Source organism: Opisthorchis viverrini (assembly GCF_000715545.1).
Source record: "Opisthorchis viverrini unplaced genomic scaffold opera_v5_497, whole genome shotgun sequence".
NCBI lineage: Eukaryota > Metazoa > Platyhelminthes > Trematoda > Opisthorchiida > Opisthorchiidae > Opisthorchis > Opisthorchis viverrini.
The window spans coordinates 17663-36447 of record NW_008752160.1 but is presented as its reverse complement, the minus strand read 5'-3'; the positions used below and the strand labels follow the sequence as shown (position 1 = coordinate 36447).

Sequence of the window (18785 nt, the reverse complement as noted above, 5' to 3'; positions counted from 1 at the left end):
GCTCCGGTGTCTCTCGAACTTCGGGACAGTTCTGTAGTCGGTTTTCGGCGGATAGGTCAAGTAAATTTCAAAATACCGGTTCGACGACACGCCTAAGCGTTCAGCCGACTTAGCGTTTTTTCTCTAGGAAAGGTAGAACATTGTGGGTAACATGCCGTGTGACGAAGATCGTTTTCTACGTGTCTTCATGCAGCTACAAATTTACTTATACTTTTATTTTCTTATACAGTCACATTGCATTTGAATTTTTCGCCAATGTTTAACACTCATATGGTATTGATGATCATGGGCGAGATGGTTGAGTGGTTAGAGCACATATTCACTGACGGGAAGGTCCGTGGTTCGATCCCGAACTCTGTATGTCGACTTCTTCTGTCTAGGCTTGGACAACCTGGCAGTATCCTAGACCTCGTGCTTCCTACGGGTGGCATGAAAGTTAGGTACCCAAAGGGTGCTACAGCTGAACGATCATGGTGTTCAGTGGTTCTCATGCATGACTACCGTAAGTCTCAGAAACATTCCGTTGACCTTAGTTGTGCAGCTAGGACCTTTACACTTGGGTTCCTGTACGGGGGATACTGCCTAAAAACTTCCTACAACCCCGGCAATATGGCTTTGTATCTCAACCCCGATCCACGGGCTACTAGACCATCCTAAACGCGTCCGTCCCTCGAATATAACTCAGTTCGAACACTGTTGTAGCTTACATGCCTTATTCTGAAAATAATGGAAGAGAGCGTGAAAAAACGAATCTGTTTGGCACAAGTCGTCGATTGAAATGCATTTCTGGGAATGTCTTTATTGTATAGTTTCGTTTTTCTTACCTCAAAAATCCTATTTTTTCTCACAGTTTACTTTTCCGCAAATGTTTCAATTTTTCAGACTGTACTCGCTTGTTTAGTCAGTTTATGCAAGCACTATCACTCTTCCTTTTGTGCCTTGGAACCGTTAAATGTTAGCCCTACCTTCGACTTAAGTGTCACTCATTCCGGTCGACAATTACGGGTACAGGAGTGTTTTTTCCAGTTTCTAGCCCGCTCGGCATTCCATCCGAATGCTTTCACTCACCGAGTCGGTTGCCATCACGAGTTATCCTCTCATGTCCTACTCGTTTCCTGTTGTCATGGCAACCACATCGAATCGCCAAAACGGTCGATGTTCGGATACGCTCTCATTAGCGCGAGCTGTTTTGCCCAACGTGACTCAGATTTTGTACATCAATTCACAAGGTTACCTTTCTCTATGGAAGTAGCGGTAAGATTGTATGTTCGATAAGATTTTGAGTACTAAATGGAAGTTTGTTTATCCTGGGCACAACTAGCTTTTGTGAGACTCCCACAACAAGGTCCTCCCTTCTGATCACTGCATCTGATCGCTTTCTCAGATTGGTCAGTAACTGAGCTTGATAAGATTAACGGTGTAGTACTACGTTAGCTGTAGCACCCTTTCGGTGCCTAACTGCCATGCCACCCGAAGGAATCACGAGGGCTGGGATACTGCCAAATTGCCCAAGCTTCGGCAGGGAAGTCGAGGAGCAGAGGTCGGGTTCGGACCTTCCGGTCAGTGAATGCGCGCTCTATCCTTTGAGCCCTCTCCCAAAATGGCCACCCCTCTAGGACGAAAACGTAGTGATAGCCCAGTTAAATTCCTTTCGTGCTTCTTGTAGCCTTTTGAACGGCGAATACAGCAAGCGACGAACTGGGTAAAGACAGTTCCGTATCCCTTCCTCACGACCACTCACGTCAATGTCTATAGTGGATAGCGTGAAGTCATTTTTAATACCCCGTATTAAACGGTTATTTTCTCACTCGGCGTGTAACTGCGCAATATATGTTGAATATAACTCCCCGACACCTCCAGTTTAACAACTACATTGAATGCTATAAACTTTTTTGTTCGTATCCATTTGGTGACATTTTCACGTCTTTACTTCCTTCGTTGTTCGAGCGGTCTGCGATGTGATCTATGTAACCCTCCCTTCAGGAGACGCAGAAGAATGTGGCTTCGATCCACTGTGATTAGTTCTCTTGTTATTTCTACGCCGGCGTGACCTGCATGCAGCATATCGAAAGGCTGGTAGAAGACTGGCACTATTCCCCTTCATTTTCGAATGGTAAAGTCCTTTGGATAGATTTTACGACTGCATATCCCCAGAATTCAACACTGCCTTTGGTTCAAGGGCAAATGCCGCTGACGAGGCTAGCAGTATATTTGCCAATAAACTTATTAGAATTGAATTCACGTTCACACCACCTTCTCTGACGTGTCACCCCTGTCCTGTCCAGGCACGATCATTCGTGTCATTCGATAATAATCGGAGATGTAACAAACTCGAGTTTCGCTCTTGTTAGAGCTCACCGAACCGATTATGGAGGTGGAATGGGATCCCGATAAAAATACCCAGTAGACCGAGGTATACATTTTCCAACGTTTTACTGGGCTAGTAAATAACCGGGACAGGCGACACAACGAGCTAACCCATGCAGACGGAAAAGCAGATCAAATTGGCTCGTTAACCTCTCCGTCGTTTCATGTGAAACTTGAGTGATGGTTTCGTAAGTCGGAACATATTGGGCTGATACATGATCCATCCAAGTTTGCCGCGTTTGGCCAACCTTTTCGCTCATTGCTGGTGTCTTAAGCACAGACTCCGAATGACTACAAGCTTCACTCTAATTGGCCCATTCCATAAAATGCACAAACTTGGGGACCAATGAACTGACCGATAGATGTTTATAGAATCCGCGTTGCATGGTACGTAGTTGTTGAAATGGGGCAGCGCGGTGCTTATTACTGAGCTGCTGTGTGAGGAGGGGCTCGAGAAGCATTTGATCCAGTTTAAGGAACAGAGAGCAACGTTGTTTGGTGTGAAAATACAGACATTGGTGTTTTGGTTAGAAATATGTGAAACGGGTTCTGATCTTTCCAGACCGAACGAATTTCGGAAAGGCGCGTTGAGTGATCTAGAGGTGGGTGATTTGTTCACGTTGGTTGAAAATGGCACAACCGTAACTTTGTCGACTTCATACCATAGGCTGGCGGCGTAACATGATGAAATGAGTATTACGACCTTGTCAAGGTAACTTGCTGGTCGTTCGATCACCTCGAATAAAATGCCTCCGTTTTCTGAAATGATGAACTCCATCGATAATAAGGGGTTCAGACGTAGTTACCTTTTGAGGGTTCTTTAGCGAGACGCCAAATACCTTAAGGTCGTTTGGATAGATGAAGCTAATTTTAGCATATATTAACGCTAAAAATGGATTGATCTGTTGTAGACACGGGAGCACGCACTGTTATGGCAAATGAAAGCCCTACATATCATTGGTGAACTGGCGCGCGGCGGTCTTTAAAGGTCATGTACGGGTGAACCTTGTCATCAGTGCATGCGGAGGATTTTGACAGGCTGGTCACTTTCTGATAATGCTCCGTACCATTCGTGCTTGGAGAACGTTTTCTCCGAAGAGAAGCTTCAATCTTCTAAGCTGGTATTTCCGGTTTCGTATCCACCAGCTCTTAATCCAGTCAAAATTGGGTATTTATCGTAGGCGTGTGAAGTACGCCTAAATCTTACATCACGACTCGCATGCGATAATTACCAGGGGCGTTGTGTGGCGATCCGACCGTCGGGTAAGCAAGGATGGCAGTCGTATTTTTGTAGCAGCCTAATGAACGCATCGCTGCCCAAAACTGTAAACATGACTGAATACACGTCCATACGCATATGCATATTCCGCTCGACATTTTTAACTTGAAAAATGGGTCATAGTGTTGGAAGGATAGAGAAAAAAGTGATTGTGGCGTGGGAAACCAGGGTGTTGAATATTACTAGTCTTGTTCATGTCATTTCACTATTGTTGTTTAAGACAGACGATCCGTCTTGACGAGCGTTCCGCTGCGCCGTAGTGTGTGGCAATACCATTATTCGGGCACTGTATCGGTTACCTGCAATAAAAGTTTAGCACACATGTTGCTCTATGGATATAAAAGCATTTACTCATGGGTTGTTTAAGCCACTCAGGAGGCCTATCATCTGGCCGATTTTGCTATCTGTCAGACTGCATCCGTACCAGTGTCCGTTTTTGTTTACTGAGAACAAATCTTTGAATCATACATATTCCCCAACCCACAATGGCCTTATTTGTCCATCTCGAGATATTAATCCGTCTGACCGTTTAGTCAGAGTGGCGTTGACGTTGGCACTCTCTACTGTATACTGCTAAGCAGGTCAGCACTATCGAGTAATTAGTGATTCTCCTGAATTTCACCGTTATGCTGCCTGTTCCAGTGGTTCACCAAACCAGACACACCCAGGCCCACTGTATACTTTCCACACACCCACCAACTTTCAAATCACTTCAATTTTGTTGGCATTTAAACGCCATGGACTCGACAAATTAGTCATGGTAATGGGAAATCTGCGGGATTAGTGTTCGATTAGCTGTCCGCCTTTATTGGTGACGTAAGCTTGAGGGTCCTTTTCATTAAATAATTGCTCACCCGTCTCCCACAGTCCATAGACCTGTTAGGTTTCATTCTATTTAGTTGAGTGTAACTGCAGTTTTTCTATATTCCTCTTCTAAATCCACTGAGTGGTTTGTTCCAATTCTTGACTTATAAGCCAAGATTCTGTGACCAATTTGCCGCCCGAATCGACAACCACTAGTTGGCAGTTCAATCGGTTGGTATCTTGTCAAAACGCACTGTTGTTTCCCAAAGTCAGGTTTGGGAATGGCAGACAGTACTGAAATAAAGGTCAAGTTACCCACAATGCGCCTTCCTGATACTACCTAATTAATTCGGCACCCGAACTTTCCGTACAAAGGAATGATCCCGTGGTTTAGTCTCGTGCGGCAAATCATGAGACTTGAGCTTAACGCTAGGTAGGCTGGTCCTTCTAGTCAATACTGTGAATACCTCTAAGGATCGTGTGAGCTCACTTGTGTGACCATTGACACTTAGGCGATCGTATTATGATACTCAAGGCGGGGGGTAAAGACTGTTCAGTTCGATCGAAAAACCGACCGGGCTTAAATTTTGTTTGCCATTTTCACTGTCAGTTATTCGGTCGTCGACTTTTCACTCGTTGTTTCGTGGAGTTATCTTCGTCGATCATGTGCACACTTTCATCCACTACAAGGTTTAAAGTGGATTATTTGGTTCCCGAACACGCCTAAAAACTTCATGACACCATTATCCGTAATTTTTTTTGGGGGGGAGGGGGAAGAAGCTTTCTTTGTCAGTGAAAATTTGTTTGGAGATGATTGGCAGTGAATACGCTCTGGTCAAACCTGTCATCTCCTGGGACTGGTTCTGGAACGTAGTATCGATCACTAAATGACTGCCGGTTGTGCCGTATCTGCAACCTGATCCCCCTAGATTTTGGAACCTTATAAAGGCACCTTTTCTTTCAGCAGCTGCATCAGCAAACTAGCCTTTTCTTTCCCACCGCGAGTTTGCCGAAGCATCAAGAGCAGTTTTATACACCTATTTGATAAGCTGACAAGCCTAGTTATCTCACTGTAAGACACACAAGTTTACTGCCAGATGCAATCAGGCAGCCCTCGGTGGCCATGGTAGAAGCCGACTGGGTTGTTTTCAATGGCCTGCTTATGGGTATTATCATAAGCTATTTCCGCCAGGTAGCGTTCCTAACTGTCATTCACCTTATAAAAACACTTTGTACTCATAGCCGAATGATCTGGATCTTGGCCTAACAACAAAAAGATAACCGAACACCAGGGTAACCGTAACGTTCCTTTGACCTCGAACGTAAACCAATGACAGTTTGCCACTAGGTCATCACGGATCTAGTTGCCCTGGGACCAAATTCAAGGCTAGTGCCCTAAAAATCCAAGCGGATTTTGTTCATTTCAACACTCTACGGAAATCACGGAGCGTAGCCTCTTTAAAGACTACTGCGGCAGATGTATTCACTAGTTAAGCGCTCTACGCATGTTTCGTCATACAACAGATGTGACCCCAACGAGCATGCTGCTTCGGTGTGGATGCGCCGCGTTTTTGTTCCAGTTCATTCTGCTATCTCATTGTCTCATGCTTCAGGGAACATATCCACCTCATCTTTGACTAAACAGATCGAATGTATCCTGTGTTTCTACAAATACACTCGTTTGTATACCAATTCAGTTCTCACGGGAGATTCATCTGAATCCCAGCTGTTGCTCAGCTGTAACACCCCTCCGGTGCCTAACTTCCATGCTACCCGAAGGAAGCACGAGGCCGGAGATGCTGCCAGATTGTCCAAGACTAGACAGGTGAATTCGATAGGCATAGGTCGGGTTCGAACCACGACCTTCCGGTTGGTAACTTCGCGCTATAACCACTTGAGCCATCCCAGCTGATTCTCCCATGATAGTTCTTTTTAACGGAATGCGCTGCACCAGGCCAGCTTATGTTACAGTTGGTGTGATATTCGAGTGCTGCAGTGCATTGTATAGACGTAGCGCACTACTCACAAGGCTGATCAAAACTCTTCAACAGCCCATGACCGGTGTTTGTTTTGGTGGCCGGTTTCCTGGAGAGTCCTAACGTCAGTCCTGGCTAGCCCATTTGTGCTGGTCATGAGTTGCTATTACCACATACTGAGCGAGGTTTCAAGGTTGTTTATCACCCTTTTGTTCGCACTCGATGTAAGACACACGTGAGAACCAATCAAATGATCATACTCTTTATAAGGAGAACGCCTTCCAAAATATACAAAATCGGTCGATTTAGGGGTTAGGGGAGCAGGCACTCAGTGAGTTTATAAGGAGAACGCCTTCCAAAATATACAAAATCGGTCGATTTAGGGGTTAGGGGAGCAGGCTTTCTACTCAGTGAGTTTTTTTTATAGAATTTGCAGATTTCTGTTGGAAGAATCCTATTCAGAGAGGTGTTCGCTCCAGGAAGGAGTACCGTACAACCAGTTTCGTTTGGTTAATGCGGTTTGTTTACTCCGATCTCGCTTAGCGTAGACTTATACCAATTCATTTTATTTTCTGTCCATCTGCTCTATTAGACACCCCGATGCGCCAGACTAGGTTGATGCATTATCCTGCTCCCTTCTCTGTTATACTAACGAACCTCCTTGAGACGACCGCTTCATGTCACCCTATATGGCACTTATGACACCCCCGTCCTGGCAGTTGCCTCCTGTGAACCTATACGTACAGTATGGTTGTATTTGTGGGATGGGAATGCTGTGTTTAAATAATTCGACCAAACATCGCTTCTTCATCTCTGGGGGAAAGAAAGAGTTTGTTTTGACTTTTCTTTGGGTGCCTTCTGGAGGATTTTGCTTTAAATCTCATCTCAGGGAGAACATTATTGTGTTTTCCCTACAAATGTACACCTATCCGGAATGAGGTTGAGGGGTTAGTGGACTAGGCAGCTATCCAAGGGCGACGTTTCTCTTAGATTATGCCTTATGTGCGAAGTCCTGGCCCTCCTGGGCTGCGCAAACAAAATACCTGTCCTGAAGGTGATCAGGAAAAGTTTGTTTCACTACATTGAAACGCTGCCNTGAGGTGAGGTTGAGGGGTTAGTGGACTAGGCAGCTATCCAAGGGCGACGTTTCTCTTAGATTATGCCTTATGTGCGAAGTCCTGGCCCTCCTGGGCTGCGCAAACAAAATACCTGTCCTGAAGGTGATCAGGAAAAGTTTGTTTCACTACATTGAAACGCTGCCATTTGTTGTTGCCAAACAATGACAATACAATCATGTCTATTTTTAAACCGGTCATTTAACCAGATATTTGTTCTGAAAACCTCTTCACTTTTTTATTCTTGTTTTTGAGAACAGTGTTATAGTCAGACATCAACGAGGTACGGGTATTTAACAACATTGTCACTGCTGTTGTTAATTTTACCGTCTTAATTACTCCCGCATGCAAAGTACAAATGTCCACAAACTCTTTCATTCTTGGCGCGCGCAAAAACGCACGTCCAAATTCCCTTCACTAACAATCGCCCTCCCCCCTCATTAGGCATTTTGCTTTCATCATTCTTCTATGAATGATCCTTTTGTCGAAAATGTCAATCCTGTTTGACCGCTTTTCTCCATATTCGGGTCACATTAAGTTTGGGGATGTCCCGACAATCCCATCCTTTTTGCACATGTTCTGGCCTTCCCAGTCATTTGCCTTCCTATTATCCGTAATCGGACAATTTATCTTTCACCTTAGCCATTTCTGTCACAAACTCTTATTCCTCTGTTACCCGCTCTTCCCCATTTTCCCTTTGTCCTCGACCAATTTGCTTTCCAGATACACACACATACTGTTCGCTTGTAACTCGATAATCCTCCTTTTCTGAAGTCTTTCCTCAATGTTGGGAGGCAGATTTGTGTATGAAAAAATCGCTTGCGTGTGTGTCCATGCTCGATACACCTACGTACGCGTTTCACTCTGGCCGGACTCCCGCACAAAATGCATCTGGCCTACTCGTACTGTCACGCACACACACGTACGTGAAAGTTCATCCATCGAATGGGGTTCTATTCGAAAACTGTTTCACGGATTACGCTCTTTCATACCTTGGTTGTCGATCACCCCTCTTCAATGCAATGAACTCGTCATGCGTGCGGTGCATCCACCTGTGTTTATGCAATTTCTTTTTTAGTTTCACGACTATCCGGTTTCGAGCACTTAATCACTGTAATGTCGCGATAGTGTATCGCGGTTAGAATGTTCCATTTATCAGGCGTAGGATTGTTAGCCAATCTGTGGCGGATTCATATCACCTTGTCATGCCAGAAATCCCCTCCAAGTAGGATTCAGTGTAGACTGTGGATATGCCTAGAACGTTCACACCGGTAAATCCACAATTGGTTGATTTATTTTGGAGAATTCCTAAGCTTGACTGCTCTTATTCGAGTCGTCACTTTACATTGTGACCTAATGGGTGGGAATATCCGCACGCTTTTAGTGATATTGATTAATGCTGCCCTGTTATAAGTACGGCCTGTTTGACTGACCGTCTCTACTTTGATTTATTTCGCGGATTCTTCAGCTCAGCTCCTTCAGGTAGATTTGTGGCAGTTTACCCAATGTTTGACTACTCAGGGTGCCCAAGGTACCCCGCATTGAAAATTTACAGACGATGACCACCAAACATATCGCAACCGCTGAATGGTATTTTACCCTTTATATAGCTTGATAAGAGAGACTTCTGTGACTGCCTTTTCCACTTGCCTTAAAACTTGGCAACATCGTTGCCTACTTGGCCCAACAAAGCCTTCATTTCGAAACGTGCCCTATTAATACGTTCTCCAATTGCCTTACAAACTCTTTTTGGCACCTCGGCAACTGCTACAAGCATTATTTGTCACACGTTGGATTTGGGTTTCGTTTTTTTGTTCTGGCCATCGCACCCGAACGTCTTGTTTACAAATCACTAGTTAGTGACTTATTACCTCGTTACCTCCAATGGAACTCACACGCGCACATTTTTAACAACAACTTGAGTCCAAGGAACATCGACAACGTTTTGGAAGACCGATATCTCGGAGTCTTGCCGTGAATTATGCGCTTCACTTAATCGCTGTGACTACTTCATGCTTCCTTTCGTCCTATGGAGCACTGTCACCTTATGCAACGTTTTCACAACTATTCGACCTCTTTAAATGATTGCTATTTTTTATCGCATTTTTCAGCAATGAATATTTCTTGCTGGAATTTCCGTTCCATTACTAAACTGTATTCACTTGACATTTGACTATCCAGTCACCTCATACCATCGTTTTCTTATCTCCGTGTTCTTTTTTAGCGATCTAGCCGTGGTTTACTTCTGGACGTTGCGTCAGACATGCTCTGCCTCTCCACTCGCAGCCAGGTGTATGCAATGGAAGTGGTCCTTTCTCCACACGTCGATGAAGAATCCACTGTCGCTGAATTCAATCGAGATACGAAGGTATAACCTGTTTTTCCCTTACCCCCGCGCATTCTTTTGGTTGTGATTTGCTTGCCCGCAGTTATTCCGTTTTTCCTCGTTATCCTGCTCTCTGAGCAGCGCAACATTCTTCAGGTTTGGTTCGTTGAACAGGCGCTCGCTTTGATGTTGGGACTTGGCACCCTTTTACTTGGTTCGCTTCTTTCTCCAAGCGAACCGAGGTGTGAGATCTCTGTAGCTTGTTCAGGCGAAGTTTTTCCATATCTGGCAGTCCGCTGACACTTAGGAGATGGTGGAAACCATGTGGGCCCCACTTCATAAATCGACATGTTTTTCGCTTTCCGTATAACGATGCAGGTGGGTAAGCACACTGTTTTCTATTACTTTACCCGTTCCATCAGGCAGTTTATTCAATTGGTCTAATTTTGCTCATCGAGATGTAATTGGGATAACGGATTGACTGGACTACAGCGATCGATACTACCTGGAATCTTATAGCGAACGATAATATGAAGCAGGCGGAAAACAGACGCTGTCTTACGTGATCGAAGATACCTGATGTGATCTGAGTGTACTGGCGATGTTCCACCAACCAGTTTCACTCTCTTACTGCGGATGTCCAAAGCTGCTACGATTGACTGCTAGCTATTCCCATTTTTGTCATCGGCTCTGCTGAAACGGTGGGTGCAAGTTCCCAGCTGTCCGACTATCACTCATTTAGACACGCCAGTTGCGAGTGATTTGAGCATGACTTATGGCCATCGGATTGCCGCAGCCTATAGCGAATCATGGTCACCACCTTCCCGCTGTTGCTCTCAGTCGCATACCTGATACAATCTCAGCATGTTACCTGTCTCTTTACCCCTAGTGCTATTCTAAGGTGGCTGGTTCCTTCAGCCTCCCCTTCAATTATCGAGGAATGGGATGATGTCCCGATATTAGGACCTTTCCTTTTACGGACAGCGCATGTCTAGACAGACTACGGTTTGCTCGCAAGCTGCTTTCCCACCACTGATCACAGCTTGTTGGTGAAGACTGTGCACGCGATAAATATGTCGTTGCTCTCTTTGATGACGGAACTACTGATTTTCTGTTGACGTGTTTGTTTGGTCTTCGATTGCAAGACTCGTGGAATCGTGACCAGTTTCTCGATTTGGAATTCTCAGAATCCGTAGAACGTGATTGGTACCCTTGCAGAGCAATGCGCTGAGTCGGAGGCAGGCTTTCATCTTTAGTTCCACCTGTGGTCATCTTTACCCTGTAGTTACGGCGAACTTCTTCATCTCGTACATGAACCCCCCCCCTATACATTCCCTGTTTGTGTTATTGTGCATTGCTTCATCCTTAGTGTTATTTAATTGCCAGGTGCCAGTGGGAAAGAGAGGGCTTATTCAGGGAATACATGGTTGTGGACATCGAATCTAATGACGATACTCCACGAGCACCGTCCCCTAATTAGGATGTGTAATTTTTCTCAGTCTCTTCCTGGAATAATATCAATTTTCCTACAATCTTGTTGTTTTCCTCCACTACACTACCGTATTCCTAGATGACCATGTGCTTGACTCGCGAACAGTTGCGTATCCATCGCGAAGACTGGTCGTTATTACGGTTTTCTGATTGCTTAAGTTGTGTAACTCTGCTGTCTCTACACCGAATCGGTTGAATAAACTTGGTTTCAGCTGATGCAGTAGGTGCTGGCACCTAGGACCTAGCAAGTACCTGATCAAGTTTGCCATCTCATAACTCCTCAAATCCGATTTGGATCAAAAGTCCTTACTTGGTAGTGTCACCCATAGTTTCCCTCTCAAAAATGTAAGTGTTGAGTGAACTAAGTTCCCTATGGTTTCTTGAAACATTACCGACTCTGGTTGGACAGTTCGAAGTCTAGCGAGTATACACTCATTTGCAAACTAATTTGTTTTTTCGAGAGACTCATCTGGAACCCAGCTGAATCTCTCATTTGTGATGTTTTCAGGCAACTGAATGTGCTGCACCAGGCCACCTCATGTTTCAGTAACTACGATATTCGAGATATCGCGTTACATGTATATCTTTGTAATGTACTACTCATAAGGTTGCTGAAAGTCCGTCGACAACCCACGACCGGTTTCGCCCTTTTTGGGGCTCATCAGGTAGGCGCAGTCCCCAGGTTTCCGTCAACCTTATGTTCTACCTGAAACCAAATTGCACGAAATTAGCGAATATACACTCATTTGCAAACTACTTGGTTTTTCGAGAGACTCACCCGGAACCCAGCTGAATCTCTCGTTTGTGATGTTTTCAGTTCGAAGTCTAACACAATGTAACGAGGTACTCTATTTCCACCATGGCCTCAAAAAAGCAAGCGGGTTCGCTTGCTTAGTGGTCCGGATAACAAACCATATTTCTCATTCAACTGTTGTACACAACTATACAGTCATATTAGAGTTGGGGCCGTTGCAACCAGAGTTTAGGATAAGTCCATCTTTTATTGAAACCCTACCGGTACAAAAATACTTGGTCCGGTTTAATGCATAGCATCTCTTCTAGGCGGAATTCAAAGCACATGTGCATGGTGAATTATCCGTAAACAGAATGAAGCAAATAGTGACCGACCGCTAATGGGCTCTCATAAGAAACAAACGATACAAGTAAGGAATAGGCCGAAACGCACACAGAGTGAAAGAGTATAGCACCAAACGCTGGTCGGAAGGTTAAGCAGAACTAGGCTGATGATACAAGTCGGGAACCAATGGCTGGTTTTTCGCTCTGATCGGTACAAGTTCTTGGAATAGGAGCCAAGTTGTCAAAGATTAGCCAGCCGGAGCTTGCGCGGTAGGGGCGATAAGGACAGTCGGCGTAAGGTAGACGACAGAATATTGATGCAGTTGAGAACAACTCACTGCTTGTTCGACGTAACGTTACGATATTCATGTGATCACTCAGGACCAGTAAACCTTGTACATGTATGTGTTTTGTCACCGGTGCTATGGGAACCCCCTCTGGACCTTGGTTTACCTAATATCCACTAAATATCATCTCATGTGTCATATTCAAGCGCTTTTCCTATATGGGTGCACTTTATTCTTTAAAGTCGTACTCGCTGGTTACGTCACGACCGCGTTTGATGAAGTCCAAGCCTCTGTGAGTTGTTTTGACTATCTTCTCCTTGTAGCAATCGGACTGGAGGTTTTGCGAGTAGACATCCGTTGTATCTTTTTTTAACTCTTGGTGGATTATCGTACCAACTTTTGTGTCGCAGTTCATTCGACCTTGATTTCAATCAAATATTCTAGCAGCACTCATACAGTGTTCCCTCGTTCAAAGAAACACTATTCTGGAGTAAGTAAACTGCTTGTTTGATGATTAGACCCGAAATGACGTTATAGTCTAACGGAATGGAAAAAATGTTTCGTAACCAGGGTGAGGTTAAAGTTGGATCTAGTATCAAGTGAATGCCTGGTCAACAGTCCATTATGGAGCGATGCAAGATCACTCAAGTTATTCGTCAAGTTGATCCTATCATCTAGTTTTTGGGGAAGAATCATTTCCTTTGGTAAACCATCTTCATCTAGGCACATGAGTTCTCATCCTGATTTATTGGCATGTTCTTTCTTTTTGTACTGTGTGCCATGTCTAATCCCATGACTAATAACGCATATAACTTGCAAACTTTTTTAATTGCTCTGTCCAGTTCTTTACACATAACCCTTATCTCGATGGACAACTAACAACTACATGGAGCAGCCACCAGTGAAAGTAATCTACTGACATTTCTCGGACTGGATAATGAGCTGTTGTCACTCATGAACCGTGCACTTCTTTATATCGTTTGAGAGAGGGATGTCTCATGAGTGTGACGTAATCCCCTTTACCTAGTCTGGCAAGCTAAGCGAGATCGAGTTCACTGTTGGAATTCTCAGTCACTCGCGTGTTGGTTGTGTTCCTACTTTAGTATTATACTTTAGGCATAATGTGTATCCTGCTAGATTATTGGTAGATTTAGCTGGGATAGGGGATCAGTATCACCAAAACCTCGGTCGTAGATTTACTCCATTCAGGGAACAAAATGAGGGAGTGATGTGTTACCGGAGTGGGGGAAACTTGAAAACTGACAAAGCCCTCTCGTTTCTCATTGCTTTTTAAATCTGTTGACAGCATATCGAATGCGGCCAGCGAAACGGTTCGTGAATACTACTGCAACACAAGATACTTAACTAGTATCTCATCCGTTGCATCAGGCTACATCTTCCTGTTTACAATCATCACTGAGATAGAGTTGGGCATGGTTTGTCGTGAGAATACTGAACTGGACAAATGCAACAAGATCTTGCCACGGATCGGAGAGAAGGCCTTTAGAATACTGAACAGAAGCGGCTGACAGCGGAAAATTTATGAGCCAATGACTGACTTTTTAGGATTAATTGGCTAGATATTACATTCAGCTGCGCCTTTGATTGAAAAGTTGGGCCTCTGGTGAAGCACTTTGATAGAGCACTCGGAGACAACCCCCAGTTGCATACGCTGAGTGTGTCACGATCATGACATCTGCTTCAGAATGAAACTGTCCCTTCATCCTGTAAGAATGACCGTCTGTCTGTCCCAGAAACATTCAGTACAAGCGTTTTTCAGTTACTGGTTTCCTGCATCAGATACCTTTTGTTTTTCTTCGAATGCTTGTTCGACTAACCGCATGAAAACCGAGTGCTTCTTGGGAGTTTCATCCGTATTCCTATCCTATCATCAGCTGATCTTACGTGCTGCATGGCCTTACTTGTCGAGCAAGTCTCCTTTTCAAGTGTTCTGCTAACGTAGCGACGCCTGGCATGTTGATCGACTCCCGTAGGCTCATCTGTGTACGACCATAACTGACGGACTCGCCTCTCGTTCCTGTCTTGGTCGACCTTACGTTATGATTGCATGCACACGTATGTATTTGCGTGCTTGTTTGCCTACTCAGCTTATTCTCTCCAGGTGACTCACTGCCGCACTTCTTCCGTTCGCCTGACTTACTGCTTGATGTATTGACAAGGTATGCGCACCCGCTGCTCTTGTTACTTTTGCATTCAATGCCCAGAGGTCTCAGGTGATTTTATCTGCTGTAAGGTTGTTTGCCAACTCTCTTCCCAACACACAGTTTGTATGTCCATTTGTTCTTGACTACACATACATACGCTTATATGCGGGCACAATTTCCACACGTATGCCGTCGGTGTCCCCACGTGCCGTTCACTGGGTGAGTAGGATTGACGTCGTCGCCGTCGTCCTCGCGTTGTCGTTGCCGAAACCAGTGTGCATATGTATGGTAGAGGATGAGTCATCAGTTTAAGTCCTCTCTGCAAACGTGTTTATATGTCGTCTCCTCTGTTAGACTAACAATCTGACTTGAATGGACTTCTGAAATAGCAATGGGTGAAAATGAGGTCAACGTTGCCAATAAACTGGGCATATTCTGCTGTCTGCTGGCAGACTGAAAGATATACGTGTTTATAGGATGAAGTTAAGTCAACAAGCGCAACCAGTAGTTGCCATCTCACCATCTCTCCACCTGATTGTATGATTCTGTTCCACGTAATCCCTTTTTTTCAGATACCGACATTTGGTTGGTGCATCGATCTTTGAACCGCTAAAGCAGTATTAGATATAGATAGATGTTATTTGCTATCTTGTTTTGGTAGACGTGTCCGGTGCGCTACACGGTCGATTGTTTCCCTAGGGAAGGCCATCTCTTCAACGTACAGTTTCTGTGTGGTCGAGTGTTGGTGGACAACACTGGCTGGTTCAGTCATGCTGAAGTGGATGAAAAGAATAATCGGTCTGTAGATGAAACCTACTGTCATTCGCGATATGTGTATAGAGGTACTGAAACGTTTCCTTCACGCGGCCAGCACTTCTATGTCCATGGGAGCGGTGGCTACTGCCCCTCTAAGCGGGGTGGGTTAGAAAAGGTTGGCCATGAAAGTCACACACTCCGATCGTCCGATGGCTAACCTTGATGAACTGCACCCTATTCAATATAGCCTAAATGCCTTCGGAAACAAAGAGCCTGGTACTGCACAAAAGCACTTGATATGCACAATAGCACTTGCTCCCTGGACCCTCGAGTTGAACAAACCCATTACAGTCGAATGCATCAGCCTGTCATGCCAGAGGCTTTGAGTGGTATTCCCAGAAAGCCTATACCTGCAGATTAAACTTTTGGATCAGAAATGACGAGCATACTTTCGGAACACCCTACCTTCCCCCAACGCCTTTTAGGTCCGCCTTTCTGGTTAAAGGCGCAAGGTGGGTTACTCCAGCCGAACCCAGATGAGTAGCTTCTGTCCATTCACCGGAGAAACAGCTGCTAGCTCCTTTTTCACCAGTCTCGTCTCATTACTACCTGTCCTTTTGCAACCATAAAGTCAATTACCCTCTGCCCATAAAAATGAAATCTAAACGTCCCACCACCGTCGAGGATTCTGTTCGAAAACCTGTTTGTCAGCTAGGTTGATTCGTTATCTTCACTCAGATTCGTTTCCCCTGAAAGACTGCTAGGTCTCCTAAATACTTACAGAACTCCAGAACAGTCAAGCATTCTCAAGTCTTTCTCTCCGAGTGTCGACTGACCAAGAACACGGCGCCCCGTGGTCTTAGCGGTGTGAGTATTCTGTTGAGTATGACAGATCAGGGACTGTTGCCGGTGGCAGGTGTACCGATGTCATTATCCTATCTGATGATTCGAACGTCCCAGTGGAAATAATCGGCAAACACGGAGACCGCCCTGGTAGCTGATTCGATGTAAATGCTCCCTGAACAGATGAGATAATCACAAGCGTAACGGTGAGCACCGTGCTGCCTGGCGCTCCCCCAAAGGTAATCAACCCAGCACTCTGATAAGTTGCGCTATCCATTGATGGCAATCGCTTTACAACGTGTTACCGCCTTTGGAACAGATGTACGTACTCGGATCATGCCTTGATTTGTGCCGGTTTCCCTGCCACTAAAAAGAAAGTCATCCAGTGGTATATCATCAAAGAAGTCTATCAGCAGCTGTCCACAAATGCATAACAAGCCGCCCAAAGAATGAAAACTTGTTTGAAATTCCAAGTGATATGAATTGCCTCCACGATTCTTATGTGCAAATAAACACCTGCTTGCAAGTTATGGTGTTATCGGAAGGCTCAGCTGAATCTAGCTTTTTTCGTATTCCTCAGTTTCACTCATGTTTCACTTAAAACGATCTTCCAGGTACCTGCTTATTCATTTTACTTGTTTTCCACACCCACCTTCCCTCATCCTACGCTATGCGTTGCCTTTAGGTTGCAGCGGTGCAAACTATCGTACATAGCCACGCAGCTCACTATTGTCAAAGTGAGCGGACATGAATAGCCCCAGTGTGGTTTATGTTGATCTGCTTCTTGCACCTTTTGTGCACTACTTTAATTTTTTTGTTGTATTTTTCCGCTTTCATTGATTCTAGTGAGGCTCAAAGTAGAACGTCAATTGTGCTTGCCTCACTATCAGTTAAACTCAAACATGCTCCGGTTTCCTCTCCACAGGGTTTGTCATTCCACTAAATTCAGCTCATGAAATGCCCTTCCCCCCATCAGGCTTCCCCACTCGGCCAGCTGCGTTGTCGCCAGGACTTTTTTATCTGTTGACGAACTTCAGCTTCTTTCAACCTAAGTAAAATCACATGACTGTTGTGTAAGCTCATGTCTTTGAAGCCCTTCCGAGCAGTTTGCCCACTTTGATGAAGCCTTTTTTATCCGGTGTCGTGCTGTGTGCTTGCTGTGCAGGTAGGTGCACTCTGATGGTTTGTCGTGTTTTTGGAACTCTGATCTCGTGAACTTCAGGGAAAGTCGCCTAACAAAACGACTTTTTCACCCTTTTTCCTGACATTAGGACCATTTTTAAGGTAGACATTGCAGACCCCGTCACCCTACTGAGTGTATGGTTTCACAAATTAATTTCTTACTTCATCCTTTAGTTTTAGGCCAGCCATGGTCCTCAGGAAAAGGAAGTGCTCGGTACTGCTGCACCTTATGTTGTCCCTTTGAAGCGTCTGTTCTACTGCAGCTTCACCTTATTTATAATTGATCTTTTCACCGCCAGCATCACCGCTTTTGAGCACTAACGCATGGCTTGTGTCCACAGCGAAATGTGCTTGTGGGCTTGTAAATACGGACTCACTATTGACTACGGTGTATCAAGATATCGGAAAATGTCTATAATGGTAATTAAGGTATCTGTCAGTCAGACCGATTGCAGCAGTCGCGCTTTTGTGTTCTATACGATGCACTAGTTGATCAACCGAATCTTTTTTCCATTGTGAGTTTCCTCCAGAAAAACGAATTCAACAGAGTTCCACTGACGGGGATCCATGTTTTGTTGTCCATTAATAAAAATGGCTTTGAGAATGATTCCCGATAGCTAGGACTGTTGGCAAAGATTGCGCGTCTTCAGCGCTAGATGTGATCCCGAACAGTCGCGTTTGCATTTGCAACCTTTTTCCACAGTATATGAATTCTGCGACTTTTATTCATCATTGGCCAATTCAATTGTTCCATCAGTTTTGCTTTTAAAAGCCTTTTCTTTCCATACTCGACGCGGCACTTACCGTACTTGTCTATAGTTGGCGTTCACCGATAACCGCGTCACCACATTTTGAATCACTCTCTCATTTATAGATTCTCACAGTAACGATGCCCGTGCGAACAGCTGAGGTCTGTTGAGCCACAAGAACCAGTTGTCTGCGTGGATGACCGACCACTCCTTTCACGAAGAGCGCGTGAAACATAAGGTGCTAATCGCAGAATTCCGTTTCTATGCCCATACATGAACGCAAGAAAAAACTTACCGAATCTGTTGTCGGATATTGTTCTGAAGCTGGGTCTAATGAAGTTTAAAGGTACTCCGTTGGCTTTCTCTCT

The 18785-nt window shown here is 44.7% G+C and overlaps 2 protein-coding genes across 2 annotated transcripts in view; one reads left to right on the top strand and one right to left on the bottom strand.

Annotated features, from left to right (window-relative positions):
* T265_11444 (hypothetical protein) overlaps positions 1-18762 on the top strand; it is a gene marked incomplete at both ends in the record, with an annotated part of 43688 nt that extends 24926 nt beyond the window's left edge. The window contains 2 exons of the mRNA XM_009178100.1: positions 9766-9909; positions 18543-18762. Of these exons, the coding sequence (XP_009176364.1) occupies positions 9766-9909; positions 18543-18587 (189 nt within the window). The remainder of the gene's footprint in view (positions 1-9765; positions 9910-18542) is intronic.
* On the bottom strand, positions 12595-12804 carry T265_11445 (hypothetical protein; the record flags this gene model as incomplete). The annotated part of the gene is made up of 1 exon (XM_009178101.1): positions 12595-12804. One exon carries the CDS (start codon positions 12802-12804, stop codon positions 12595-12597), a length of 210 nt encoding a protein of 69 aa, XP_009176365.1.
* Positions 18763-18785: the final 23 nt, after the last annotated feature.